This window comes from Elephas maximus, chromosome 17 (genome assembly GCF_024166365.1).
Source record: "Elephas maximus indicus isolate mEleMax1 chromosome 17, mEleMax1 primary haplotype, whole genome shotgun sequence".
Taxonomy (NCBI): Eukaryota; Metazoa; Chordata; class Mammalia; order Proboscidea; family Elephantidae; genus Elephas; species Elephas maximus.
Genome location: NC_064835.1, coordinates 90215259 through 90243059, shown reverse-complemented (window position 1 = coordinate 90243059; position 27801 = coordinate 90215259). Strand labels below are relative to the sequence as shown.

The window sequence follows — 27801 nt, the reverse complement described above, 5'->3', positions numbered from 1 at the left end:
CAATGTTTAAGGGACTCACAGGATTAGGTTGATTATTTTTACTCTCCTAAATCAGCAGAAACAACCAAAGGAGTAAGTTCCACGGACAGGGTGCGCCCCAAGTGTGAAGGAGGTCTGGCTCGCTAAGGCCTGGCCGCACCTCCCAGCCCCTCCACGTGCAAGGCCAGCCAAACCTGAATGCTGGCCACAGACGTAAGTCTACATTTTCCCGTTATGTAAAAAAAAAAAAAAAAAAGGTAACATTAATATTAAAATTGTATTCTATCTAACCCAATAATCAACATGAAACTTACTAACGATGTACTTTACACTCTTCCACATACAAAGTCCTCTAAGTCCAACAGGCATTCACAGTGATGGCTAGGGAGCCCTGGTGGCGCAATGGTTAAGGCACTCGACTGCAACCAAAAGGTCGGTGGTTCAAAACCACCAGCGGCTCTGTGGGAGGAAGATGTGGCAGTCTGCTTCCGGAGGGATTTACAACCTTGGAAACCCTATGGGGTTGCCGCCAGTCAGAATCAACTCGACGGCAATGGGTTTATTCACACTGATGGCACTTCTCAATTAGGGGTCACTCCATTTCCAGTGCTCAATACCCACATGTGGATTCTCCAATGGGCAGCAAAGAGCTAGGCCTTACATGTCACTTATACGTGACAAATGTTTATAGCTGAGTCCAAATAATTAAACATACTTCGGAGGGCGCAAGTCTTATCCGTTCACAGTTAAAAACCACTCTGAGGCAAAGCCAATGAGTATAGTTCAGTTGACCTGCAACATCTTCTGGGCTTTTCTTCTCTGTCAGTGAAGTGGGAACCCTGACTACAAAAATCAGCACTAAGCTGGAAACCTATTAACACCGAGATCCAGCTCTCACTAAGACCAGCAGGACATCATGCCTGCCCCCAGGGAGCTTGGGACCTGAAAGAGGGGTCAGACATTCACCTGCACCAGGAGAAGTACATGCAAGACACTAACGGCACAAAAAGAGTGCAATTACCTCCAACTGGTGAATTCTGGCGTACCAGGTAACAACATGAAGTTTAAGACATTTACCGAAACGACAGGTAGGAGTTATGTATGACTAGCATTCATTTCCTTTCTGATCTTTCGCAACGCGTATTTCCAATTGCACTGACTATACTTCAAAGCGAGAATCTGCACAATACTTTACACGTAATCAGTATTAAAAACACAGATGCGGAGAGCGCTAATCAGAAAAGGCATATGCAGCAAACCAACATCTCTGCCAGCTGCTTCGGTGAGAATAACCCAGCTCCTTCTCTTAGGGGGGCACCTAATAAAGTACCTCCCAGCGTTTAGCATGAGACACACGGTGAGCACATGTAGCTGAGGGTATTCCTGCCATGCTCAAAGATTCAGGCCTGCCACTTCCCAGGTGTACCTGACCTCTGACCAATGCTGTCCCACGGGGACCTGCTGGTCCACCTCACTGCAGGTCACGATGTCAGAGCTGTACAGTACAGCCTGCTGGTCCACCTCACTGCAGGTCATGAAGTCAGCTGTACAGTACAGCCTGCTGGTCCACCTCACTGCAGGTCATGACGTCAGCTGTACAGTACAGCCTGCTGGTCCACCTCACTGCAGGTCATGACGTCAGCTGTACAGTACAGCCTGCTGGTCCACCTCACTGCAGGTCAGGACGTCAGCTGTACAGTACAGCCTGCTGGTCCACCTCACTGCAGGTCACGATGTCAGAGCTGTACAGTACAGCCTGCTGGTCCACCTCACTGCAGGTCATGAAGTCAGCTGTACAGTACAGCCTGCTGGTCCACCTCACTGCAGGTCATGACGTCAGCTGTACAGTACAGCCTGCTGGTCCACCTCACTGCAGGTCATGACGTCAGCTGTACAGTACAGCCTGCTGGTCCACCTCACTGCAGGTCAGGACGTCAGCTGTACAGTACAGCCTGCTGGTCCACCTCACTGCAGGTCACGATGTCAGAGCTGTACAGTACAGCCTGCTGGTCCACCTCACTGCAGGTCACGATGTCAGAGCTGTACAGTACAGCCTGCTGGTCTACCTCACTGCAGGTCACGATGTCAGAGCTGTACAGTACAGCCTGCTGGTCCACCTCACTGCAGGTCATGACGTCAGCTGTACAGTACATCCTGCTGGTCTACCTCACTGCAGGTCATGACGTCAGCTGTACAGTACAGCCTGCGGGTCTACCTCACTGCAGGTCAGGACGTCAGCTGTACAGTACAGCCTGCTGGTCTACCTCACTGCAGGTCAGGACGTCAGCTGTACAGTACAGCCTGCTGCTCTACCTCACTGCAGGTCAGGACGTCAGCTGTACAGTACAGCCTGCTGGTCCACCTCACTGCAGGTCATGACGTCAGCTGTACAGTACAGCCTGTTGGTCCACCTCACTGCAGGTCACGACGTCAGCTGTACAGTACAGCCTGCTGGTCCACCTCACTGCAGGTCACGACGTCAGCTGTACAGTACAGCCTGCTGGTCCACCTCACTGCAGGTCACGATGTCAGAGCTGTACAGTACAGCCTGCTGGTCCACCTCACTGCAGGTCACGATGTCAGAGCTGTACAGTACAGCCTGCTGGTCCACCTCACTGCAGGTCATGACGTCAGCTGTACAGTACATCCTGCTGGTCTACCTCACTGCAGGTCATGACGTCAGCTGTACAGTACAGCCTGCTGGTCTACCTCACTGCAGGTTAGGACGTCAGCTGTACAGTACAGCCTGCTGGTCTACCTCACTGCAGGTCAGGACGTCAGCTGTACAGTACATCCTGCTGGTCTACCTCACTGCAGGTCATGACGTCAGCTGTACAGTACAGCCTGCTGCTCTACCTCACTGCAGGTCAGGACGTCAGCTGTACAGTACAGCCTGCTGGTCCACCTCACTGCAGGTCAGGACGTCAGCTGTACAGTACAGCCTGCTGGTCCACCTCACTGCAGGTCATGACGTCAGCTGTACAGTACAGCCTGCTGGTCCACCTCACTGCAGGTCATGACGTCAGCTGTACAGTACAGCCTGCTGGTCCACCTCACTGCAGGTCATGACGTCAGCTGTACAGTACAGCCTGCTGGTCCACCTCACTGCAGGTCACGATGTCAGAGCTGTACAGTACAGCCTGCTGGTCCACCTCACTGCAGGTCACGATGTCAGAGCTGTACAGTACAGCCTGCTGGTCCACCTCACTGCAGGTCATGACGTCAGCTGTACAGTACATCCTGCTGGTCTACCTCACTGCAGGTCATGACGTCAGCTGTACAGTACATCCTGCTGGTCCACCTCACTGCAGGTCACGATGTCAGAGCTGTACAGTACAGCCTGCTGGTCCACCTCACTGCAGGTCATGACGTCAGCTGTACAGTACAGCCTGCTGCTCTACCTCACTGCAGGTCAGGACGTCAGCTGTACAGTACAGCCTGCTGGTCCACCTCACTGCAGGTCATGACGTCAGCTGTACAGTACAGCCTGCTGGTCCACCTCACTGCAGGTCATGACGTCAGCTGTACAGTACAGCCTGCTGGTCTACCTCACTGCAGGTCAGGACGTCAGCTGTACAGTACAGCCTGCTGGTCTACCTCACTGCAGGTCATGACGTCAGCTGTACAGTACAGCCTGCTGGTCCACCTCACTGCAGGTCATGACGTCAGCTGTACAGTACATCCTGCTGGTCCACCTCACTGCAGGTCATGACGTCAGCTGTACAGTACAGCCTGCTGGTCCACCTCACTGCAGGTCATGAAGTCAGAGCTCTACAGTGCAATGCAAGACTTCCCATGGTGTTCCAGCATGAAACTCTCCAGTTTGATGATGGCAGACTTCAGCATGCTAAGTATGATCTACATTTTAATAGAATCTGTAGTGGTCTTCCAAAATGATAATGCTACCAGTTTAGTGATATTTCCTTTATGCAGGTAGGGCTAATGTGAATATATGGTAAATGAGATTTGGTATATGGTGATCAAGACACAAACCCTTCCCACTGGAGGGGACAGGGAGTTGATCCAGCAGAGGCTCCCCTTAACCACGGTTACCAGAACTGCACATACTCAAAGTCACATGCTGGGGGCTCAAGGGTCAAACCAAGTGCAGATGTTTCGATGTTTTTATCTGGCTTATACAATGTTTTCGAAGTTCTAAAATGGTTGCCAACGTTTCAGTGGCAGGGTATCTGGCATCCCGATCTGCATTCCTGGGTTCTCTTGCAATACAGGAAAACCTGCCACTCTGAGACCACACACCCTTGTGGCTACAACTAGGGGTGGCTATAATTTAAAGGTGGCAAGTGAGCTCCAGTTTCCCCGCTAGGTCAGCCCCTCAGTGATTTCACTTCTGGGTCTCTTGGCATCTATCTATGTTTGCCACTCCTGGTTTAGATCCTAAAACTGCCTTTAATCCCTGAAACAAAAACCTACAGCCTCATCTCATTAATAGTATGTCCAAACCCTCTGAGCAAACAAAATAAGCTCAAAAAGGAACGTGAATAGAAAACAAACCATTTTCATGGTTCTGTGTCAGTAACAGTAGTTAAAGCACTCGGCTGCTAACCTGAAGGTCAGCAGTTTAAACCCACCAGCCACTACTCAGGACAAAGACATACCGTCTGCTTCTGTAAAGATTACTGCCCTAGGGGGCAGCTCTACTCTGTCCTGTAGGGTCACGATGAGTCAGAACTGACTCAATAGCAACGAGTTTACGTTGGTACTGCTATATGAACAAGTTCATTTCTTTTAAATATCACTTAAAAAAAGTATCTCTCTTCACACTTTTAGTTACAACTTATCTTCTGTAACTGACCAGGTCCCTTTCAAGCTGAATGTCATTAAGTAAATCTCAGTGGTTAAAAAAACAAGCCATCTTTCAGCTTGGCAGAGGCCTAGGTCCAACTTTCTTCAGTTGTCCTGCATCTGGCTTCAACACCAGTCGCCTCGACCACACCGCCAAGTTGGACCCCGAGGAGATTCAAGTCATAACCCTGAGTGAGGTACACCAGTAGGGAAGTCAGTGCCATGTCTGCTCTGGCCCCCAAGATGGGCCCCCCGAGTCTGTCTCCAAGAAGTGTTGGTGATGACACAGCTAAGGCAGCTAGCGACTGAGAGGGCCCAAGGGCTACGGTGAAACTGCTCATAAGAGAAATGTCAGGGCGGTGCTTTCGGCCTCTGCCCTGACCACTGAAGCACTCCAGGAACCACCAGAGATAAAAAGAAGCTGAGAAACATTAAGTACAGTGGAAATATCACTTTTGATGGGACTGTCAGCATTGTCTGATAGATGTGGCACCCATCTTCAGCCAGAGAAGGCTCTGGAACCATTACAGGGACCCCGGGAACTGCCCAGTCTATGGCTGCAGTGTCGATGGCCACCACCCTGAAGACATCAACAATGGTGCGGTGGAATGCCCTGACAGTGAAGAACTACAAAGAAAAATATTTCAATAAAGGATCATTTGGTAAATAAATAAAAACAAAAATGAAGCCATGGTCATCCACTACAGCTGAACGAAAGGCAGCAGGAAAGCCTTTCTAGTCCAAAGCTGACGCTCAGCACAAGCTCCCAATTCATCGCAGCCACCGAACACTCCAGCGGTTTTCTAAATGCCGGTGTGAGATTTTGACAAATCGTCCATTCTCATGAAAATACGGAAGCGTGATGGAAGAAATCACTGAGAGAATTCTACAGGAAGGCTCTAAACACTACACATGGCTTTTAAATAGATATTCAAACGGCCACAAGTCACCTGTGTCTTTCCCAGGTATTGCTTACCCATTGCACTGAGGTAATGGTTGATGGCCTGGCAAGGAGGACTTGGGGTTTGTGTTGATTTGTCACAACTCATGGGTGCTGGGCTCCTGTCTGTGTCAAAAGAGAAATACCCGCTGGAGGATCGAGACAGCAGGGAGGATCTTCTCACAAAGATGAAAAGCGGGGATCTGGTAGCAAAAGGGCCGGGGCTGGCTGGTGGGGCCTGCGGGCCCTGTGGGCTGCCCTGGGGGCAGCGGTCCCCTTCACCGTCAGGATTACCTTGAGGCTCCGTCAGCAGAGAGGTAGGGGCCCCAGGCCTGAGCTGAGGAGGCTGCGGAGGCCTCTCCGCAGGCTGTAACTGTCCACCTTCTCTGTCACACTCAGAACTTACATCTGAAGGTTGCTTTGCCATTTGGTCTTTTTTTCTGCAGCGTGGAAAAAAAAAAAAGAAAACCTAAGATTATCTCACGCAAAGATAGTTACAGTCAATAAATAACTTTCACCTATTTGTAAAACTTCTGACTTAAACCCAAATAGTTTACCACTAAATTATCACTTCATACATTTCTCTGATAATCTCCAAATTAAAAAGTAAAAATACATTTAAAAAAAGTATTATACTTATCAGGGGGTGGGGCTAAACTTCCCAGCACCAAACAAAACGCAGAAACAACGTGTGGATCTGGCGCTCCTACACGCGCGCGCGCGCACACACGCTTTAAGAAAAGCAGCTTGTCTGAAGTCTATTCGCCTGTGCTGTCTGCTCGGTCAGGACAGACCTGAGTAAGTCAGAAACTCCCGGCCGGCTCTGATTCCCGGGGCTCAGACACCGCGCTGCAGCCCAGGAGCCGGCGCCGACGCAGCCACTGCAGGCGGCTGGCCGCGTTCCCCGCTCCGGCCCCATTGTTCTGCCTAAAGTGCTGAGGGCAGCAAGTCTGGGAAGGTTTGGCAGCGGCCGTCAGTCGTAGTAAGTGCGTCACAATAGAGTGTGTAACTCAGCGCGCCTGGGCCCGGCTCTAGCGCTCGCCGCCCGCGGTCCTACCCGCTCCGGCCCTCGCGCCCCTCCTCCCACCGCGGCAGGCGCAGCACCAAACGGGACAGAACTTCCCCGAAGCGCATCCGGACACCTAGGTGCACACCCCTGCATGGAGGACCCCCGAAACCGCCCGCGGCGTCCCCTGCAAAGTCCACAACTGACTCCGCACGCCAGGCAACACCGGGGCGCCCGGCTGCTCCGCCCTGCTACCCTCCCCTCTGCTGGCAATGACGCGGAAACTCACGTCTGCCCCTTTCCTTCCGAGCTTGGCGTCCGGTCCCGCGGTCCGCCGCGTCCAGCCTGCGCCCTTCGCCGGCCCGGCGCCCCCCAGCCGTCACCGCGAAGGCAGCGCAGGAGACAAAGCCCGGGACTCGCGTTCAGAGCCCCCGGGGCACCGCAGAGGCCGCACCTTCCCGCCCGCCGGCCGCCGCGGTCCACCGGGTAGCCGAGGGCTCCGCGCGCCGCGCCTCTGGCCCGCGCTGCCCCGGCCGCAGCCGCGGGGAGCATCCTCCGCCTCCTGCCGCTCCTCCCCTCGCGCACTGCGCCCGCCGCCGCCGGCACCGCGGGCCTCCCCGAGCCGCCGCCGCCGGGTGCCCGCGCTCCCCATTGGCCCGCGCGCGGTCGCTCGGCGCACCAGCCAATGGGCGGCGGCGGGGAGGTGGCGCCAACGGGTCCGGCCGCCGAAGGCGAGGCGATTGTTGACAAACTCGGCTCGGACCGCGGCTCGCGCAGCGCAGGCGGCGGGCGCCCGGCGCAGGTCTCGGGGGCCACGGCTGCTGGGCTAGCGCCCCTGTGCCCTTCGGTGCGCCGCGCGCGTCTCAGCGACTCCCGCCGGCACGGTACCGACCGCCACCTGGAAACAAAGCAGGATCCGCGCTCTCCTCGGCCCGGCGGGGCTGTCCTCAGACCCCGGTCTTTTTCGCCGCCGCCGCCGCCTCCCAAGCTCGCCGGGGTGAAGACCCCAAGGGTCGCCCCGGACTCAGCTGCAGCACGCATCCCGCTCCTCGTGCGTCGCGGACACGGGGCAACTCTGAACGGCCGGCACTGCCCAGCGCCGCGCGTGTTCGCGCCCCGTCACCACGGCAGACCCCGGACACACCCAGACCCCTATCCTGACGACCCTTCCACCAGCAGCACCAGCTCAGGGGTACAGGGCCCCGAGGGACCCTCCGCCAGCCTACACTGAGCCGTCCCGGCCCCGCAAACCCAACACGTTCTGCGGCCCGCAGTGCGTCCACCGCGCGCCCCGGCGGCGGGAGGCCGCCCTCGGTCTCGCTGCTCGTGGCCGTGTGGGTGGCACGGTCCGCAGGTCGCCTGCATACCGAGCAAAGCCCCTGGCACGTCCAAGAGGGGGAAGGCGGCAGCTGTCCCGAAACCTCGGCCTGAGAGAGGAAAAGCCCGGTCTCGTCAGTTAAATCGCCACCAAAGTTCCGCAAACCCTACGCAACAGGCCCGCGCGCCAAGAAAAGCCGGACGACAGTCCCCGCTGTACTGCACGGCCGCTACTCGGGAGCCGGCCGGGTTTTCCGATCGGGCGCGCGGTCCAGTGCCGCGGGGCCCCCCGCTCCGGGCCGGCGTCCAGAGCCCGCGCCCCCTCCCAGCCCGGCCCACGACGCTGCACTTCCCGGCGCACCGCCTGCCACCCGGACCTCGGCACCGAGCCGCACTTCGGCCAAGTGCCCACAGCGGCGCAGCGACCCTCCCCAAAGTGGACCTGCCCGGGGCGCACGCGGCAGCCCCGCCGGCGACAGGCGGGACGGGTACGTGCGTCCTCCGCCTGCATGTGCTAAGGTGGCGAGCAGGACTGGAGCCGCGGGGACCAGTGCCCGTCCTCCATGCGCCCCGGCCCGCTCCCCGAGACCCGGAGGACTTTACCTTACGTTTCTCAGTCCGAGAGTCAGAGTCAGACATTGGGGGGCCGAGGGCCAGGGGAGGGGCGCCGGGGCGGTGGAGGGAGCTGCGCGAACCGAGCAGACCGAGGTGGTGCTGACTGCAGCGGGATCGGGCGCGCAGGCTGTTGTGAGACGCCGGCGGCGGAGGCGGCGCAGCCGACTGGGGACCGGACGCTCCGAGAAGCTGGAGAGCGGGCGCCTGCGCTGGCGAAGTGAAAGCGGCACAGTCCGGCCCTGCAGCCCAGCTCTGGCTGTCGGCTCGGGCCCTGTCCAATCACCGCGGGCCCCGCCCCCGCCAGGTCCCGCCCCGCCAGGCCCCTCCCCGCCGAGCCCGGCCCTGGGGACCCGCTGCCGGCCCCCCAGCCCCCAGCGCCGCGACCGTCGGCGCGTGCAGGCTGGGACAGGTAAGGCGGGGCGGCCCCACCGGCTCCACTGTGCTCGCGCCTCCCCGGACCCTGCGCTCGGGAGCGAGCAGACGCCCGGCGTGTTTACCGCGGTGACTTCGGCTGCCTTGTGCGCACCCATCCCCCACCCCGGGGTGTACCCTGCCGCCCGAGCGGCGGCCGTCGCGTGTGCAAGGAACAGGGGGCGCTCCTGGCACGCACTGGGCTGAGCGGGTCGCGGCCGCCCGCGGGAAGCCTCCGGGGGCGCTCCTGCGCCCTTGCTCTTCCGCAGCATCTACAGCCCTGGGGAAGGCTGGGCTCGCGAACGCTTGGGTGAGAGGTGCAGAAGGGGCTCTGAGCTCCCCGAGAGTGCGGGGCGCCGGGCTGGAGCCCGAGTAGCAGGCTGCCGGTCTTCCTCGTCTGCGCCTGACGCAGGACTCTTAGGAGCCCCTGCTCCTGCCGCCCGGCAAGGGTTGAGAAAGAGGACAAGATGCGACCCCGGAAAGCGTCCGAGAGCCGGCTTCTCCGCAGCCCGGTGCGGGGCTAGATGAGAGTGCAAAAAAAAAAAAAAAAAGGATCAGGTAAAAGAGGGAAATGAAAATACTTTAAAAAATCCTTTTAAGGAAAAAAAAAATACATGGAAGAGTCGCTGTCTCCAGGGAGAGAGGGTGATGTCCGCGCTCTGTTGCGACCCCCTGAGACTTGAGTGCTGTCAGAGAACCGCCCGGGAACCGTCCCTCCGCAGGCTGAGGCCAATGAGGGCGGCGAAGCGGGCTTCGGGCCGCCGGTGGAGAAGGGCCTGGGGAACGCTATTCTTCTTGCCCCTACCCCCTGCCCGCGCCCTCATCCCTGCCCCTCCTGTCCGCTCCCATCGCTCCTCTGTCCCCAGACCTGGGCTTCCGGACAACCGCTGTTGGGGATGGGTGGGGAGATGGAACACCACCCGAGGATGTCGAGAGCCCAAAAGAAGGCAGGACGGATTGAGGAAACGCAACGTAGGGCCGCCCTACCCTGCACCCCAGCCGGGAAAAGGAAGGGGCCTGGGTGCACAGAGGCCACCTGGGCCAGGTTTTACGTTTCATGGGCAGATCTATAACGTCAGCGTGACACAGCAGAGCCCAGGTTAAAGACCGCTCAGCCCATCCTCCAGGGAGTCCTGAGCGACGTGAAGGCCACCGTTTCTTGGGGAGACTCGAGGGCAAGCGCCGGCCGGGTCCGAATATTTCGCTGCCTACAGAAGGGGAATATGCGTGATCGCGGTGAAGTGGATGGGGAGATAGGAAGTCCACGGTGACCGCGGACCTCTCGCGACTGCTGATGGCTGCCGCCGGCCAACTCTGCTTCTCGCCGGCTCCGCGTCGCACGCGGGGCAAAGGAACACAGTGTGCCGCGCCCTCTGGGAGCCCCAATCCCGCCCCGCGCCCGGGTTCTCGGCGTTCTCTGCGGGGGTGGGCGACGCAGAAAGATCAGAAAACCGCGCGGAAGAAAGCCCTGGTGCTTGTCATTAGTTCCGGTGCAGCTCCGCCGCCCCCGCGCAGCCCGCTATTGCGGCTCTGTGAACGCGTTAAAAAACAAAGGTATTAGGGAAAGCAGCAGGCCGAGCGCCCCTATTTGGGGCACAACAAGAAAGCGGGCCAGGAGGCGGCAGCTCTTGCGTCCTCCGCTATCCTGGCTGTGCTAATGAGTTTTGGGCGGGCGCCCCAGGGCCGGTGACAGCGAGCCCTTCTGGCCCTCTCCCAGTGCGTCTGGAGCTCCTCCCAGAACTGGGCCAGAGCACAGGGGGCAGCAGGGGAAGGGCCCGTGGGCGTTAGGTCTCCGCTCGGGTGCCTCGCTGACGCGGGCAGTGTCTGCTCTTGCTGCCGCCACGAGATGTAGGGGAGTGCAGGAGGGAAGATGGCTTGGGCTGAGAGAGAAGGGCAAGAATAAGTGGGGTAACGGAGACCTGAGAAATGGGAAATCCACAGCCCTCGCCCCCGACCACAGGAGTCTCCCTCCAAGTTCCGAAATAAACTTTATTTCAGTGTATTTGCCCTGGCCCGCCTCCCGGTACCCTGCCAACAGCGGGAGAGCCTTCCCATCCCTTTATTTCTTTACTAGACTTTATGTTCTTCTGAAGGATAGATTACAAACTTTATTTAGTAAAAACTTGTTCCTCGCGCTGTCTTACGGTCGGGAAGCCACCTGTTTGGAAAGACAAGCCGGAGTTCGTGCTTTGCCAGAAGCGAAACCCCAGGGTCCCCTGTCCTTCCGCCGCTTCCTCGCGGAGCCCCAGAGGGTCTGACTCACTGGAAAAGCGTCGTTTGCTGAACCTCTGAACTCGGGCGGCCGGAGCTTTTGCCTGAGGGTGTTTGATGGCGGGGGGGGGGGCTTTTCTTTTTTTTTTTCCACCCAGCACCACCAGTTTTTTCTTGAAATCACTGGGAATCTGAGTCCATGATGACAGACCTTTGGCGGCAAGCGATCTTGGGGTGCGCACTCCCCGACCGCCCACTCCAATCGTCTAGGGGCAGCCGACCCCGGAGCTGGGGGAGGTCGCGGCCCCGGCTAGGCAGGGTTGTAAGGGAGGGAACAAAGCGCCGCACGCCCCGGGCGGTCCCCTAACTCCCAACAGCCCAAGGCGCGCCTCGCTAGCCTCGGCTGGATCCGCGCTCCGCGCTGCAAAACCCCCGAGCGCGGCGACGGAGCGCGTGCCAGCCGGGGCTCGGGCCCAGCTCCCGGCGTCAGCGAAGCGAGCGTCGTGGCAGCTGCGGGCGCGGCACCTGGCTTCCCGCCTCGCCCGTTATAACTTGGCTGCCGGCTCGCGCCGTTGGGAGCGCACCCCTTCCCGGGCCAGGGGCTGCGGGGGCGCGGGGTAGAAGGCCCAGGCGGCCCGGGGGTTGGGATTCCCGCGATCTGTGCTTGGAGGGCGGAGTGTGGAATGTTAAAGGCGGGGGTCGCCCTCAGGGCTTCGTCCTTCGCTGTGTCGCACAAAGGCAGCAACTGCAAAACACGACACAAGGGAAGAGGTCAGATGTTGGCCAACTGACGGTCCTCCGGTGCCGGCGGCGTCACCCACTCCGGCCACCCGCACACCCGGCGGCCGCGGAAACCAGCTTCCCTCGGATCGCCCGCGGCCCAGAAGGGCAGAGGCGTCGGTTATGAGTAACCTCCGGAAAGCCTTTTTCATCTTAGAAATTCCCAACTCAGCAACGCCTAAAGCTCACGCTTTTCTTCTTAAGGGAGTTGGGGTGGGGGCACCGCCCTAACTTCACCGGGAGCGCGTGACGTGGGTCTGGGAATCTTTGAGCGTCTTCCCTCCGCTCCGACTCCTTCCAGCCTGCAGAGGCCTGGGGTGCCACCTCTGGGGCGCGGAGGCCTGGGGTGCCACCCTCTGGCGCGCGGAGGCAACTGAACCGGAAGAGCGTCAGGGCAGGTGGACCTCTGGCCGGCTGCGGGCGACGCCCAGCGGCTCCTGAAACATCCGCCCAGTGGCAAGAAGGCCAAGGCCCGGCATTTGCAGCTCTGCGCACCTTCCACCGGGCCGCTGCTGGAGATGGACCTGCAGTTAACGCGAACCCCGCAAAGCCACCTCTGCCTGTGGGAGGGCCAGGGAGGGGATGAGGCAGGGCAGGGACTTGGAGGGAAGGCACTGGGTGTGTTATTTCATTTTCCAGATCTAAGTTTTAAGTGCAGTGCTTTTTGTGTTTTGTTTTGTTTTGTTTTGTTTTGTTTAATTCCCAGGGGAAAAATGCCACCAAAAATGATAGGTCGTTTTTTTTTTTTTAAAGGAAAGAGCAGAGCGGCTGTTTTCCTTACCCATAATTTACACACTCCACTCCTAGATGTCTCCAGGTTTTTTGTTTTTTTGTTTTTTTTGGTCAGGTTTTCTGTCATGTAAATTTCTTTCACTCCCCAAATTACAGTAAACTCTAGGTTTTTATGGTTTATTTTTATACCTTTAAAGCATGGCCTACACCACCCCACCTTTGCCCTCACTGATGGTAACCTCTGAGCTGTGCTGATGTGTTAAAGCCAGGGTCCTGTGTGCAGGCCCAGCTGGCATTTCAGGTGAGAGTCAGTAAGCGGGTTCCAAAATGAGGGCCGGGGAAGCAGCGCCGCTTTTAATTGTCCAGCGATACGTTTTCCTTAGAAGGTGCTCCTTTACACCCATAGATTCTAAGCACAGCTTCATTCTTCACACACTGCGGTTAACCCATGGCTGCCCAGTCGATTCCAACTCAGCAGCCCTATAGGACACAGTAGAAATGCCCCATGAAGTTTCCAAGGAGGGGCTGGTGGATTCTGACTGCTAACCTTTTGGTTAGCAGCCGAGCTCTTAACCACTGCGCCACCAGGGCTCCTCACTGCGGTTAAGCATCATCAAATCAGTACTGAAAAAACTAATCATATTTGCAAAATGCACTAAGATGAACTTTCACTGACCAAGATTTCAAAGTTACTAATTCATACTCTTGACAACACTCTGACTAATCCGTCAGCTCTCAGCGACTTCAACCACCAGTTCAAAACCACAAGATGGGGTACACAGCCCCTGAACTTTGCAAGTATTGTAATATTATTAAAGATAGTTTTTATCTTTGGGTTTACATTATGAAATTCAACTAATTTTTGCTGTATATCAACAATGGGGGAAATTCAATCATTTGAACAATTACTATGTGGAAGAGAGTATGGGTTTGGTCTGTCTAGTGCTGGACACAGAACAACAGGCCACGGGTAAGAGTTATAGGGCGCATTCAATACGGTAGTCCCCCCTTGAGTGATACATTAAAGGATGCCTGAAACCATGGATAGTACCAAACCCTATATATACTATACTTATAATAGTTTAACTTATAAATTAGGCACAGTAAGAAATTAACAATAACTAATAATAAAATAGAACAGTTAAAACAACATAATACAAAACAAAACCCATTGCCCTTGAGTCGACTCCAATTCATAGCGACCCTGTAAAAATATGCTGTAATAAAAGTTATGTGAATGCTACGTACTTATTTAACATTTTGAACCCCAGTTGACCACAGGTAACTGAAACCAAAACGTGAAACCGTGGATGGGGGCTAGGGGTACTGTATATTCAACATGAGGAAAACTTAAAACTAAGAAAGTAAAAAAATTCAGTGCGTGGTGAAGAAGTAGGTCCCCTCACTCTCAAGTGTTCAGAAGTGATGCCTGCAATGACACTCTAGAGAGAAGCGCTGTCCTTGGTAGGAAGGCTGGACACTGCCTGCCAACGTTCTTTCTAAACCTCGAGTTCTGTCTACAACTCTCTGCCCTTTCTTCCTTTTCCATGAACTGTAACAGGAGCTCAAATGAGTAGTGTCTAGGCTGGAGGGTTAGGCATGATTTCTGTTACAACCATTATCTGACTCGGATGCCAAGGACTCACCCACCTCTGCTTCCGCCATGAGGATGATGATAAATTATCATTCTTTCATTCATAAAGTACCTACTGGAGGCCCCTCCCGGGTTAGGTGCTGTGCGAGTACTGAAGGCTTAGATAGGTGATAGCTGCCTGCCAGGGAGTCGATTCCAACACGTGGAAGCCTTACGTGCAACAATGAACTGTTGTTGCCCTGTCCTGTGTTATTCCCACAATCACCAGCATGTTCAAGCCCATCCTTGTGGCTACTGTGCCAATCCATTTCATCAAGGGCCTCCCTCTCTCTCCCTGGCCCTCTACTTCACCAATTGCCCCTCCAGCAACTGATTCCTCCTGATCATATGTCCAAAGCAAGCAGATCAAACAATGTGATGTTGCGATCCATAAGATTTTCTTTGGCTAATCTTTGGAAGTAGATTGCCAGGCTTGTCTTCCTGATCTGTCTTAGTCTGAAGCTCACCTGAGACCTGTCCACCATGCATGACCCTGCTGGTATTTGAAATCCTGGCAGCATAGCTCCCAGCATCACAGCAACACACAGCCACTGCAGTACGACAGACAGATGGACGGATGGTGGACTGGAGGTTTGGTGATGCACATTTCAAACACAGGCCACCTACATGATAGAGGTGATGAGGGGTTTAAAGATTTTTAAAAATACAATCTTGTTCTTATAAAATAAAACTAGGTAGCTAATATAGCACTGATTATTACACGCAGTATTTTTATTACCAAAGATCCTCTTAGGACTAAGTACTATTACAATTTAGTTTTATTACCAAACATGCTCTTCTACCCTATAAGCATAAAAATGGCACACCTGCCCTGTCCTCCTGCCCTGTGAATGTGTGACAAAAGTACGCTGGACAAAGCAACCCAACCCCACCTCTCTCTCTGGTTCACCATTTGCCCTTACTTCATGGGGGGCTGCAGTGTTTCCCTTTGTGGTTGCTATCTGCTGTCCAGGTGGCTCTGACTCATGGCGACCCCGTGAAAGACAAGATCCGGTCACTGTGATCCAGACGGTTTCCACTGGCTGATTTTCAGAAGTAGATCGCCAGGCAGTATTTCCCTAGACCTAGAGATTTCCTGAACATCTCTCCAAGGCCTTGATTCTGTGTACCGTAAACTGCAGGTCAGGAGGTAGTGAGGATGGAGTGAGGTAACGTACGTGAACGTCCACACTGTAAGCTGCAAAATGCAGGAGAACAGAAAGTTGCTCAACTCTTTATCCTCAGATTGCCATCATCAAGGCCTTTGAAGATTTTTCAGAAACTCATGTCATAAATTTCAAAGCGATCTGTCCGCTTAACACAGAAATGCAGGGCCTGAGTGTGACAGCGTGTGTATGGGGAAGGGGCTTACCAGGTCTGTCCAATTGAACTTTTTATCAATCTATGTTGCTTAAGGCATTTTCTGTTTAACGTAGCTTTAAAGTATAACCTCCTTAACAAAGAAGACATACATCAACACACATGCCTTGGCGGGCTCCACTTATGTGATGGCAGCTTGAAAACAAGTTATCTGGGGACTAGGTACAGAGATAACGATACAACGTATCCTTTTTGATATGTCTGAAACTTGGCATAATGTGTGGGGCGTGTGCATGAAACACTATCAAAATGTACGGCTTCATTTCAGTGAACACCACCCTATCCAGATGGTTTGTGAGAAGATTAAGTAAAACGAGTATCAGCATACATCCTTCAGGCACACTTCTGCTAACATTTCTCATCAAAAGAAAGGTCGATTTTTCTCTTTGTTTTCGGTCTTTACCATCCATGGAAAAGTCATACCATAATGTCTCTGCTGTATTTGTTTCTATGCTAAAATCGGGCGTGAACATCATCTCTAGTTCCTTCCGTAGCCCCTTTTATTCAGACCTTCACCACGTTTTTAGATTTTTGCTTCCAAGGTTACCTTCCTCGAGTGTTGTTTTGGTCTGACCACACTTCCCCCCAAAAACCTAGAGGCACTTTGACTTGCTTCTCAGGTCAAAGTAAAGTTTTTGATTGTGAATTTGAGTCCTTTCACGGCCCTTGGCTTATCGAGTTCCCATAACTCATCCACAACTCAACCACAATCTGCACTTTATACTCGCCACGAGGAAATTTATTTTGTCTTGTCCTTGACACTCCTCATCACCTTGTACTGAATCGTCACACGTGCCATTCTCTCTCATTCACACATTGTGACCAGGTTAGGTCTCTTTCATGCTTCCAGTTCTTGGCTATGAATTCACTGCTTTTAGTAAAGCTGCCCTGAAATAGTTTTAATCGTTAGTCACGTTAGCCGAAAGAATACAGACAGGTCACTTAATTTCTCTGAGCCTCAGTTTGTTCATCTATAGACTGGGGATTTATCTCTCTTAGGAGTGTTTTGTAAGTATTAAGTGAAATAATATATAACGATATATTCATGTTATAAACAATGAAGTCCTTAGCACTGCTGACCCTGTCACATAGTAGATACTCACTAGACATTAATTCTCATTTCCTTTCCTATTACCTTTTATTTTTCTTAACGTCCTTGAATACCTAGCTCCTATTTGTATATCTGTGTATGAACAGAATATAGCCTAGTATTTGCTAGTCCTGTCTCTTATTAGACTATAAATTATTAGGAATTAGGACTGTGTTTTCTCCTTCCTCTGTTTCAAAACTTCACATAGAGGCCATTTAACACATACTGGTCTCTCTCCTGTTGAATGACTGAGCTTTAAGTCCTGTTCCGTGTGTGTGTATTAGTATCCCTTAAGGTTCTTCACTTGAGTACACACTTTTGGGTTTTTTCAGTTTAACAGGGACCATGAGCATAATTTACTTTTGGAATGTCTTTCTTCTATCGTCAGGATCTAATTCCATCCACAAAAATTACCTGTAAACGTGTGATATTTGCCTAGATTATCACCATCATCTGTCCTCTTCCACTCAGTGAATACCATACAAATAATAATAAAAAAAAACCTGTATCAATTCTAAAATAGAAATTTTTTCATATTTTAATACCTCTATAAATAGGATTAAAAAAAAAAAACCAGTGCCGTCGAGTCGATCCTGACTCATAGCAACCCTATAAATAGGATATGTCTTATAATAGGTGGCATTTGACAACACTTTTTCTTTCTTAGTACATAAAGTAATGCATTAGAAATAATCAGTGGTCTTTATAATTTTTCTGAGTGCATCACTGTACATCTCTTTTAGTGGTTCCTTGAGCTACTATATTGTACAGACACAACTTACCACAGTCTACTCTGTTGACGTTTCACCAGTTGAATGAAGAATAGAAACCTTACCTCCTTTTAAATCCTTTTACCCTCCCCCATTATAACATTTCTTCTACATACACTGACAACTATAGCAGACAATATTATATTTTTGCTTCAGTAGTCAAACATAATTTAGAAAACTCAAGAGATGAAGGACAGTGTATTGTATTTACTAATATTTTTGCTTACTGTCTTCTTTCTTCCTGTCTGATGTTCCAAGTTTCTTTCTTTTATCATTTCTTTTGTTTACAGAAGTTCCTTTATTCTTTCTTTTAGAATAGGTCTGCTGGCAACATATATTCTCTTAATTTTCCCTCATCTAAGAAAGTCTTGACTTCCCCCTTTATTTTGAAGGCTATTTTCACTGAATATAAAGTTATGGGAGTCCCTGGGTGGTGCGTGACTACTGGCTGAAAGGTTGGCAGTTCAAACCTACCCAGAAGTGCCTTGGAAGACAAATTGGTCATCTATCTGCTCCTCGAAAGGTAACAGCCTTGAAAGCCCTATGGAGCAGTTCTACTCTGCACACACAGGGTCACTGTGAATCAGAACAGACAGTGGTAACTAACTACAACAGAATAGAGTTATGGGCTGGAAGTTCTTTCCTTTCAGTGCTGGAAAAATCTTATGCCACTTCCTCCTAGACTCCATCATTTCCAATGAGAAATCTGCTGTCATTTGAATTGCTTTCCCCCCAGAGGTAAGTGTTGTTTCTCCCTTGTTTTCTAGATTTTTTGTCTTTAGTTTTCAGAAGATTGACTAAGATGTGTCTTGATGTGATTTTCTTTGGGTTTATTCCGGGTTTGCTCAGCTTCTGAATCTGTAGGCTTATGACTTTTGCCAAATTTGGGAAGTTTTCAGTTATTATTTCTTCAAGTATTTTTTTTTTTAGTCCCACCCTCCTCCTCTCCTTCTGGAACTCTGATAACACAAGTGTTAGATCTTTTGTTATAATCTCACAGATCCCTGAGTGTAGCCAGGACCAGCAGAGGCTTTACTCGCCCCTCTCCTCCATCCCGTAATTTACAGAATGGTCTCCCAAGTCTAAGCTGTCCTTTGAAGAAAGGATAACCTGCCTTAAAAAAAGTGCTAACCCATTGGAAAAACACTGATTTTAATGAGTGATATTTGGCGCATATCTTTAGCAGATCTGGGTTGGTTACAATAAAAGAATAACACACCTGTTTTCACAGGGCTACGTATCACACAGATACTCCTCAGATTAAGTACCTCAAGAATAGGAGAGACAAATACAGCAAGACTAACATGTAAGACAGGGGTGGTAGAGGAAAATGTTCGTGTAGGAATTTGATGTGGAAGTTTAGAATGGAGGAATTCTTTTCCTTACCAAACAACACCACCACCTTCAGTTAGCCTAACTAGAGAGTTTATTTTGAGGAGGGACAATTTTACCCTAAAATTTTTCTCTCTTGCATTTTTTTCAACTACAGAGTGCATGATACTATTATTTGATAAGTATTACTGAAAAACCCATTTCAGTAAAGGAGCAGGGCTAGTTTTCTAGTCACACAATTTTCACTGACTTAACTGAATTCTAAGTGTAGGGTAACATCTAGGCTGGCAAACTGTTCAACATGAGAGGTAGCAGTATCCCTAGAGCCAGAAGGCCTGCCTTAGAACCCTGATGTTGCTATTTCCAAGCCATGAGACCTTCCTTATCTCTAAGATGTAAGAATTAAGTGAGTTTGGTACAGGGTAAGCATTTCTTCTTCTTTTTCTTCTTACTATTATTTGTTCTCCAGTTAGTAATAAAAGATTCTTTACAACTGTGGCATTTTTCATTACAAAGTCTGCTTAATCATCTAAAACAAGAATTCTGAGAAAGAGGCATGAATTTAACCACTTAATAAGAGCTTCTGATGTCTATTCATACTGCTACTGATTCATAAGAGGAAAAGTTTAAAAAGAAGACAAGTGCATATAGCTTTCCCCTTAGAATACAGGAAACCATGTAAAAGTATTGGCAATGGAATTAAAGTAACCACAATGCCTCTCCTGGTAGCATTTTCTACAAAGACATTTACATGAAATGAGAAAGAATATTAAATCAGGTGGTTATGATAAAACTCCACTATCAGCTCCATATCTACAATGTACATGGAACAAAAGAATGTGGTATTTTAATCAAGTGATATTTGAGCCTTGTAAGTAAAGACACCCCCTCCCCCCCGCCGCCATATGAACATACCCAAGAAGGAGTCATTTTCAGTCTAAAGTTTTCTTCAAGAAGCAGAAGTCCTGAAAACTCCCAGAATTGAATATATAGTAAAATTCCAGTTGTTATGAAGAAATTCTGGGTCATGGGTCCTGGAATTTTTAATTTCATGGGCCTAAAAAAAAATTTTTTTTTCTTTTGAAGGGTAATTTGGGGGGACTTCCACTTCTAGTTAGGATGTAGAGGATACAAAATAACTTTTTTCCCCTGGTAACAGGAAGAACCTAGATGAAATAAAAATCATACTGTCTATGGGGCCACTGAAGAGAAGTACATACAAGGGAGCATTGGTGAAGCAATTTAAGAGAAGTAAACTCTTTATAGGTAAACAGAGAACCATGGAAACTTCCACATCTGGGGGCAGATGACTAGTGTCAGTGCAGAGAGGTGGAACAGTGGGCCTGCCAGAGATGGAAAGACTGAAGGGATGAGGAAAAAAATGGGCCATGCCTCAGATGAGTCTATCAAGATGTACTCAAATCTGAAAGATCCCTAAGCACAAAAACAAAGTCTTGGCTGAAGAATTCTTAATTTCCAACCTAGAATTTTGTTAAGAAAGCATCACTTCCGGGTGGAGGAGGGGGCTGGTAAGCAAAAGAAACCTGCACAGTCCCATGCATCCTTGTGCTACCTGAGTTTTGGGGCATGTCAGAGTCCAACCAAAAGGTGAACCAACGATGTCTGGGACTATAGTCCAATATCTTCCCAGCTCAACCGCTGACAGGATTGAAAAGGTAGTGGGGCTGGGGGGTCAGGATGGGTGTTGGGCTAAGCACTAAGTCTAATTAAAGCAGACCCAGCCCAACATGACTCTAAGAAGAATTTCAACCATGAGACTCACCCTCACCACCAGAAAAAAGAAAAGGAAATAGACAAAAGAAAATAAAATCTTCTGTTTTACACAATGTCTGGAATACAAAAGTATACATAAGACCTGAAAGAAGCAGGAAAATGTGAACCAAAATCTAGAGAAAGCACAAGCAGTAAAAACACACATATAGATGACAATGATTTTAAAGCAATTATTATGAATGTGTTCAAGAATTTACAAGAAAAAATGGGTATATGGATTAAAATGGGATATTTGAGGAGATAGATGAAAACTCCAAAAAATAATCAAATGGAAATTGTAGAACTAAACAACAGAATATTTGAGATAAAGAACTCATTGATGAATTCAACAAAAGAATGGATGTTGCATAATAAAGATCAGTAATCTTAAAACAGATCAGTAGAAATTATTCAAACAGAGAAAAAAAAAAAAAAAAAAAGCACCAGTGACCTGAGGGCTTATACCACCAATCTCATGCATGAGAACAACACATGAATTCTTATCAGATACAAGGCGAGACAGAAGACAATGGAAATACAAATCAATCTATAATCTAAATCTACCAAAAATATCCTTTAAAAATGAAGATAAAGAATTTTAAGATGAATAAAAGCTGAGCGATGATTTGCCATAGACTTTCATTATAAAAATCACCAAAGGAGTTCTCCAACTCAGGGACTATAATACCAGACAGAAACTCTGATGTACATTTTTTAAAATTTTTATTTATTTTGTTGTTGTTGAGAATATACATAGCAAAACAAACACCAACTCACCAGTTTCTACACGTACGATTCAGTGACACTGATTACATTCGAGTTGTGCAACTATTCTCACCATCCTTATCTGAGTTGTTTGTCCCCCATTAATATAAACTCACTGCTCCCTAAAGGTTCCTATTTAATCTTTCCAGTTGCTGTTATAGATTTGATCCCACATCAATGGTTCTTAAAGGAGCATAACGCCCAAAGCAGACATTTTTTACTAAAAAAAATTTATTGTTTGGTTTTAAGAAGCCTTCAGGGAATGTTTTTGGTTTAAGGTTTAAAGGTTATCTTGGGGCACTAATTTCAGGGGTTCATCCATGGCTCCAGAAAGTCTGGATTTTATAAGAATTTGAAATCCTGTTCTGCTTTTTCCCCCTTTTGATCAGAATTCTTCTATAGAATCTTTGATCAAAATGTTCAGTAATGGTAGCTGTGCACCATGCAGTTCTTCCGATATGATGGCAAAGGAGGCAGTTGTTCCTGGAGGCAATTAGCCACACATTCTACTTGCTCCTCCTATTCCTGACTCTCCTTCTTCCTCTGTTACTCCAGGTGAATAGAGGCCAATGTGCCTTGGATGGTCACTTGGAAGCATGTAAGACCCCAGGAACTATGCAACAAACCAAGAGGTAAACAGAAGCACTAAACACGTTATTAGACTAGTTAACTGGGATGTCCCAAGAAATCATGACCTTAAACCTCCAAACTAAGGAACCAAATCCCATGAGGTGTTTGCTTGTACATAAGCAGCCTCAGCAGGTGCTCCTTTTTTTTTTTTTTTTTTTGGTTATTGTTGTAAATACGTCTATCACACAACTTTTGCTAATTCAAGTTTTTAAAGGTGTACAACTTATTGACATCACTTAAACAATAATTGGCTGTGCAACACTAACCTTAGTCAATGTGCTTTTTCCATCACCAGAGACTGATAGTCAGTATTCCATAAGCATTAACACCACCCACCACCACCACCACTCCCTCTCACCCCTGCAACCACTGAAAAACTTTGGCCTCTATACATTGGCCTTTTCTTGTCTTTTTATGTAAGTGAGGTCATACAATATTTGTCCTTTTGTGACTGATTTATCTCACTCAAATGTCTTACAGCTCCATCCATATTGTAGCATGTATCAAGGCTTCATTTCTCCTACCGACTGAGTAATATGGCACTGTACGTACGTACCACATTTTGTTTCTCCAGTCATTCATTGAGGAACATTTAGGTTGTTCCAACTTTTGGCTATTGTGAATAGTGCTGCAATGAACATTAGTGTACACGTCTCTGCTTGAGTCTCTGTTTTCAAGTCTTTAGAGTATATACCTAGGAGTAGAATTGCTGGATCACATGGTAGTTCTGTTTTTAGGGTTTTTTTTTTTTTTTTGTATTCTTATTTATTTTTAGTGTACTTCAGATGAAGATTTACAGAACAAATTAGTTTCTCATCAGTTAGTACACACACTGTTGTATGACACTGGTTAACAACTCCACGACATGTCAACACTCTCCCTTCTCAACCCTGGTTTCCCTATTACCAGCTTTCTTCTCCCTCCTACCTTCCAGTCCCTGCCCCAGGGCTGGTGTGCCCCTTTAGTATTGTTTTGTTTCATGGGTCTGTTCAATCTTTAACTGAAGGGTGAACTTCAGGAATGACCTTATTATTGAGCTGAAGGGGTGTCCAGGGGCCATATTCTCAGGGTTTCTTCAGTCTCTATCAGGCCAGCAAGTTTGGTCTTTCTTTATGACCTAGAATTTTGTTCTACATTTTTCTCCAGCTCTGTCTGGGACCCTCTATTGTAATCCTTGTCAGAGCAGTCAGTAGTGGTAGCCGGGCACCATCTAGTTGTACTGGACTCTGTCTGGTGGAGGCCGTGGCAGATGTGGTCCATTAGTCCTTTGGACTAATCTTTCCCTTGTATCTTTAGTTTTCTTCATTCTTCCTTGTTCCCGAAGGAGTGAGACCAGTGGAGTATCCTAGATGGCCGCTCACAAGCTTTTAAGACCCCAGACACTACTTACCAAAGTAGAATGTAGAACATTTTCTTCATGAACTATGTTATGCCAATTGAGCCAGATGTTCCCCAAGACCATGGTCACCACATCCCTCAGCCCAGCAACTCGGTCCTGCAGGGAGTTTGGATGTGTCTATGGAGCTACCATGAGCTTGCCTTGTACAGGTTGTGCTGGCTTCCCAAGTGTTGTATACTGTCTTATTCTTCCCCAAAGTTCTCACTTATCTATTGTCTATTTAGTGTTTTTCCATTCCTACCTCTCCCCTCCCCTTAACCATCAAAGATTGTTTCTTTTTGTATATAAACCTTTTCATGAGTTTTTACAGTAGTGGTCTCAAACAATATTTGTCCTTTCGTGATTGACTTATTTCACTCAGCATAATGCCCTCCAGATTCCTCCATGTTATGAGATGGTTCACAGTATCATCGTTGTTCTTTATAATTGTGTAATACTCCATTGTGTGTATGTACCACAGTTTGTTTATCCATAAATCTGTTGATGGGCATCTAGGTTGTTTCCATCTTTTTGCTCTTGTGAACAATGCTGCAATGAACATGGGTGTGCATTTGTCTATTCGTGTGATGACTCTTATTCCTCTAAGATATATTCCTAGAAGTGGGATTGCTGGATCACATAGTATTTCTATTTCTAGCTTTCTACGGAAGCACCTACCATTTTCCAAAATGGTTGCATCATTTTGCATTCCTACCAGCAGTGCATAAGGGTTCCAATCTCCCCACAGCCTCTCCAACATTTGTTATTTCCTGTTTTATTGATTTGTGTTAGTAACGCCAGGGTGAGATGGTATCTCATTGTGGTTTTGATTTGCATTTCTCTAATGGCTAGAGATCATGAGCATTTCCTCATGTATCTGTTAGCCACCTGAATGTCTTCTTTGGTGAAGTGTCTGTTCATTTCCTTTGTCCATTTTTGAATCTCATTATTTGTCTTTTTGTTGTAGAGGTGTTGGATTTTCTTGTAGATTTTAGAGATTAGACCTTTGTCTGATTTATAACAGCCAAAAATTTTTTCCCAGTCTGTAGGTTCTCTTTTCACTCTTTTGGTGAAGTCTTTTGATAAGCATAATAGAGATCCTTGTTATCTAGCTTATCCTTTGGAGGTTGTGTGTTGTTGGTTGTGGTTTGTATCCTGTTAATGCTGTATATTAGGGCCTCTAGTGTCGATCCTATTTTTTCTTCTATGAACTTCAGAGTTTTTGGCTTTATATTTAGGTCTTTGATCCATTTTGAGTTAGTTTTTGTATATGGTGTGAGGTATGGGTCCTGTTTCTTTTTTTTTTGCAGATGGATGCCCAGTTTTGCCAGCACCATTTGTTAAAAAAGACTGCCTTTTCCCCATTTCATGTAATTTGGGCCCTTGTCGAAGATCAGGTGACCATAGGTGGATGGACTTACCTCTGGGTTCTCAATTCTGTTCCATTGGTCAATGTGTCTGTCATTGTACCAGTACCAGGCTGTTTTGACTACTGTAGCTGCATAGTAGGTTCTGAGGTCAGGTAGTGCGAGTCCTCCTACTTTATCCTTCTTCTTCAATAGTACGTTACTTATCCGGAGCTTCTTCCCTTCCCATACAAAGTTAATGGTAAGTTTTCCAGCTCTTTAAAGAATGTTGTTGGTATTTGGATCAGTATTGCCTTGTATTTGTAAATCACTTTGGGTAGAATTGTCATTTTCACAATGTTGAGTCTACCTATCCATGAACATGGTCTGTTTTTCCATTTATGTAGATCTCTTTTGGTTTCTTGCAGTACTGTTTCGTAGTTTTCTTTGTATAGGTCTTTTATATCACTGTTAGATTTATTCCCAAGTAATTTATTTTTTAGGGGCTATTATAAATGGTATTATTTTCCTTTTCATCATTCTCTTTATTGGTGTATAGGAATCCAACTGATTTTTGTATGTTTATCTTGTAGCCTGCTACTCTGATGAATCTTTCTATTAGTTCCAGTAGTTTTCTCATGGAGTCTTTTGGGTTTTCTATGTATAGTATTGTATCATCCACAAACAAGGACAGTGTAACTTCTTCCTTACCAATTTGGATGCCCTTTACTTATGTTTCTTGCCTTATTGCTCTAGATTTGACTTCCAACACAATGTTAAATAGGAGTGGTGATAAAGGGCATCCTTGTCTTGTTCCTGTTCTCAAAGGGGGATGTTTTCAGCCTCGCTCCATTAAGAATGATGTTGGCCATCAGTTTTGTGTAGATGCCTTTCATTATGTTGAGAAATTTCCCTTCTATATCTATTTTATTGAGAGTTTTTAGCAGGAACGGGTGTTGGACTTTGTTGAATGCCTTTTCTGCGTCAATGTGAGATGATCACGTGATTCTTTTCTTTCCTTTTATTTATGTGGTGGATTACGTTGAACCATCCTTGCACACCTGGTATAAATCCTGCTGGGTTGTGGTATATTATTTTTTTTATATGATGCTGAGGTCTATTGGCTAGAATTTTGAGAATGTTTGCATCTATATTCATGAGAGATACTGGTCTGTAATTTTTTTTTTTTTTGTGGTGTCTTTGCCTGTTTTTGGTATCAGGGTTATGCTGGCTTCATAGAATGAATTTGGAAGTATCACTTCCTTTTCTATGTCTTGAAATAGTTTGAGTAGTACTAGCGTAAGCTCTTCTCTGAATGTTTGGCAGAATTCTCCAGTGAAGCAATCTGGGCCAGGGCTTTTTTTGGTTGGGAGTTCATTTTATTACCTTTTCAATCTCTTTTATTATGGGTCTCTTCAGATTTTCAGCATCATTTTGTGATAATTTGGGAAGGTAGTGTGTCTCTAGAAATTTGTCCATTTCCTCTAGGTTTTCAAATTTGTTGGAGTATAGTTTTTCATCTTACTTTGTTATGATCTTTTATATTTCAGTTGGGTCTGTCATAATGTTCCCCATTTCATTTGTTATTTGGGTTATTTGCATCCCCTCTTGTTTTTCTTTTGTCAGTTTGGCCAGTGGTTTGTCAATTTTGTTGATCCTTTCAAAGAACCAACTTTTAGTTTTGTTGATTCTTTTGTTTTTCCATTCTCTATTTTATTTATTTCTGCTCTGATCTTTATTATTTCCTTTATCCTGGTGGCTATGGCTCCTTTTGCTGTTCTCTATTTGTTCTAGTTGTGTAGCTAATGTTTTGATTTTGTCCCTTTCTTCTTTTTTGATGTGTGCATCTATTGCTATAAATTGATCTCTAACGACTGCCTTTGCTGTGTCCCAAAGGTTTTGGTATGATGTGTTTTCATTCTCGTTTGATTCTAAGAATTCTTGGATTCCATCTCTGATTTCTTCTATTACACAGTGGTTTTTAAGCAGAATGTTATTCAGTTTCTATGTAATTGATTTTTTTCACTTACTCTTTCTGTTGTTAATTTCTACTTTGATGGCATTGCGGACAAAGAAGATACTTGGTATTATTTCAATGTTCTGGAATTTTGTTGAGGGTTGCTCTGTGGTCTAAGATGTGGTCTATTCTGGAGAATGCTCCATGTGCATTGGAAGGAAAAGAATGTGTACTTTGCAGCTGTTGGGTGGAGCGTTCTATATATGTCTATGAGGTCAAGTTGGCTAATTGTGCTCTTTAGCTCTTCTGTATCTTTGCTGAGTTTCTTTATAGATATTCTGTCCTTTACTGACAGCAGTGTGTTGAAGTCTCCCACTATTGTGGAACTGTCAATTTCTCTTTTCAGTGCTGCTAGCGTTACGTATTTTGGAGCCCTGTCATTGGGTGTGTAGATGTTTATTATGGTTAAGTCTTCATGATGGATTATCCCTTTAACCATTATATACTGCCTTTCTTTGTCTTTCATGGTAGGTTTTGCTTTAAAGTCTATTTTATCTGAGATGAGTATTGCCACTCCTGCTCTTTTTTGGAGTTATTTGCTTGATATGATTTTCTTCACCCTTTGATTTTTAATAAATTTACATCTTTGTTTCTACAGTGTGTCTCTTGTAAACAGCATACTGATGGATCCTGTTTTTTTTTTTTTTTTTTTTTAATCCATTCTGTCACTCTGTGTCTGTTTATGGGTGCACACAGGCCATTTATATACAGTGTAATTATTGATAGGTATGAGTTTATTGCTGTCATGTCGTAGTGCTTTTTTTGTGGTGCTAAGAATGTTTTCTTCCTCTTACTCTTCTGTGCTGAGTTCTTTTCGTTTGTGGATTTTTTTTTCATTTCTTTTGTTTTTGTAGATTTTGTTTTTATTGAGACTTTATGCTTTTCTTCTT

At 47.9% G+C, this 27801-nt stretch overlaps 2 protein-coding genes and 1 long non-coding RNA gene across 9 annotated transcripts in view; 1 reads left to right on the top strand and 2 right to left on the bottom strand.

Annotated features, from left to right (window-relative positions):
• The window catches only part of BCL2L11 (BCL2 like 11), a 56815-nt gene extending 48075 nt beyond the window's left edge, over window positions 1-8740 (bottom strand). Inside the window, exons 1-4 of one of the 2 annotated variants that reach the window (XM_049856406.1) lie at window positions 8652-8740; window positions 7021-8158; window positions 6020-6165; window positions 5762-5851 (exon numbers count right to left, since the gene is read on the bottom strand). In XM_049856406.1, the coding sequence (XP_049712363.1) occupies window positions 5762-5851; window positions 6020-6165; window positions 7021-7772 (988 nt within the window). In that variant the 5' untranslated portion in view covers window positions 7773-8158; window positions 8652-8740. Of the gene's footprint in view, window positions 1-2710; window positions 6166-7020; window positions 8159-8651 lie in introns of those variants that run through there. The other variant, XM_049856405.1, reaches the window with a different exon arrangement.
• On the top strand, window positions 1691-3734 carry LOC126060335 (uncharacterized). 6 transcript variants are annotated; one of them, XR_007513574.1, is made up of 3 exons: window positions 1691-1757; window positions 2797-2894; window positions 2993-3036. It is a non-coding gene; the product is annotated as an uncharacterized LOC126060335 (long non-coding RNA). The 6 variants fall into 6 exon arrangements; XR_007513572.1 differs by lacking the exons at window positions 1691-1757; window positions 2993-3036 and adding exons at window positions 2534-2600; window positions 3685-3734; XR_007513573.1 differs by lacking the exons at window positions 1691-1757; window positions 2993-3036 and adding exons at window positions 2534-2600; window positions 3587-3636.
• Window positions 8741-11595: 2855 nt separating the features above from the next.
• Window positions 11596-15562, bottom strand: LOC126060332 (cleavage stimulation factor subunit 2 tau variant-like). The gene is made up of 3 exons (XM_049856404.1): window positions 15354-15562; window positions 14898-15053; window positions 11596-12030 (listed from the first exon to the last, which is right to left on the bottom strand). The coding sequence occupies exons 2-3, from the start codon at window positions 14961-14963 to the stop codon at window positions 11596-11598; spliced, it is 501 nt and encodes a 166-aa protein (XP_049712361.1). The 5' UTR covers window positions 14964-15053; window positions 15354-15562.
• Between the last annotated feature and the right edge of the window lie 12239 nt (window positions 15563-27801).

Bases quoted from the DNA above. Each gene is read 5' to 3' on its own strand.
- LOC126060332 (XM_049856404.1), bottom strand. From the start codon at position 14,963: ATGCTGGGAGCTATGCTGCCAGGATTTCAAATACCAGCAGGGTCATGC. The intron at 12,031-14,897 runs GTGAGCTTCAGA...CGTGTTTTGCAG, and splicing joins GCATGGTGGACAGGTCTCAG to TTGCTGCCTTTGTGCGACAC.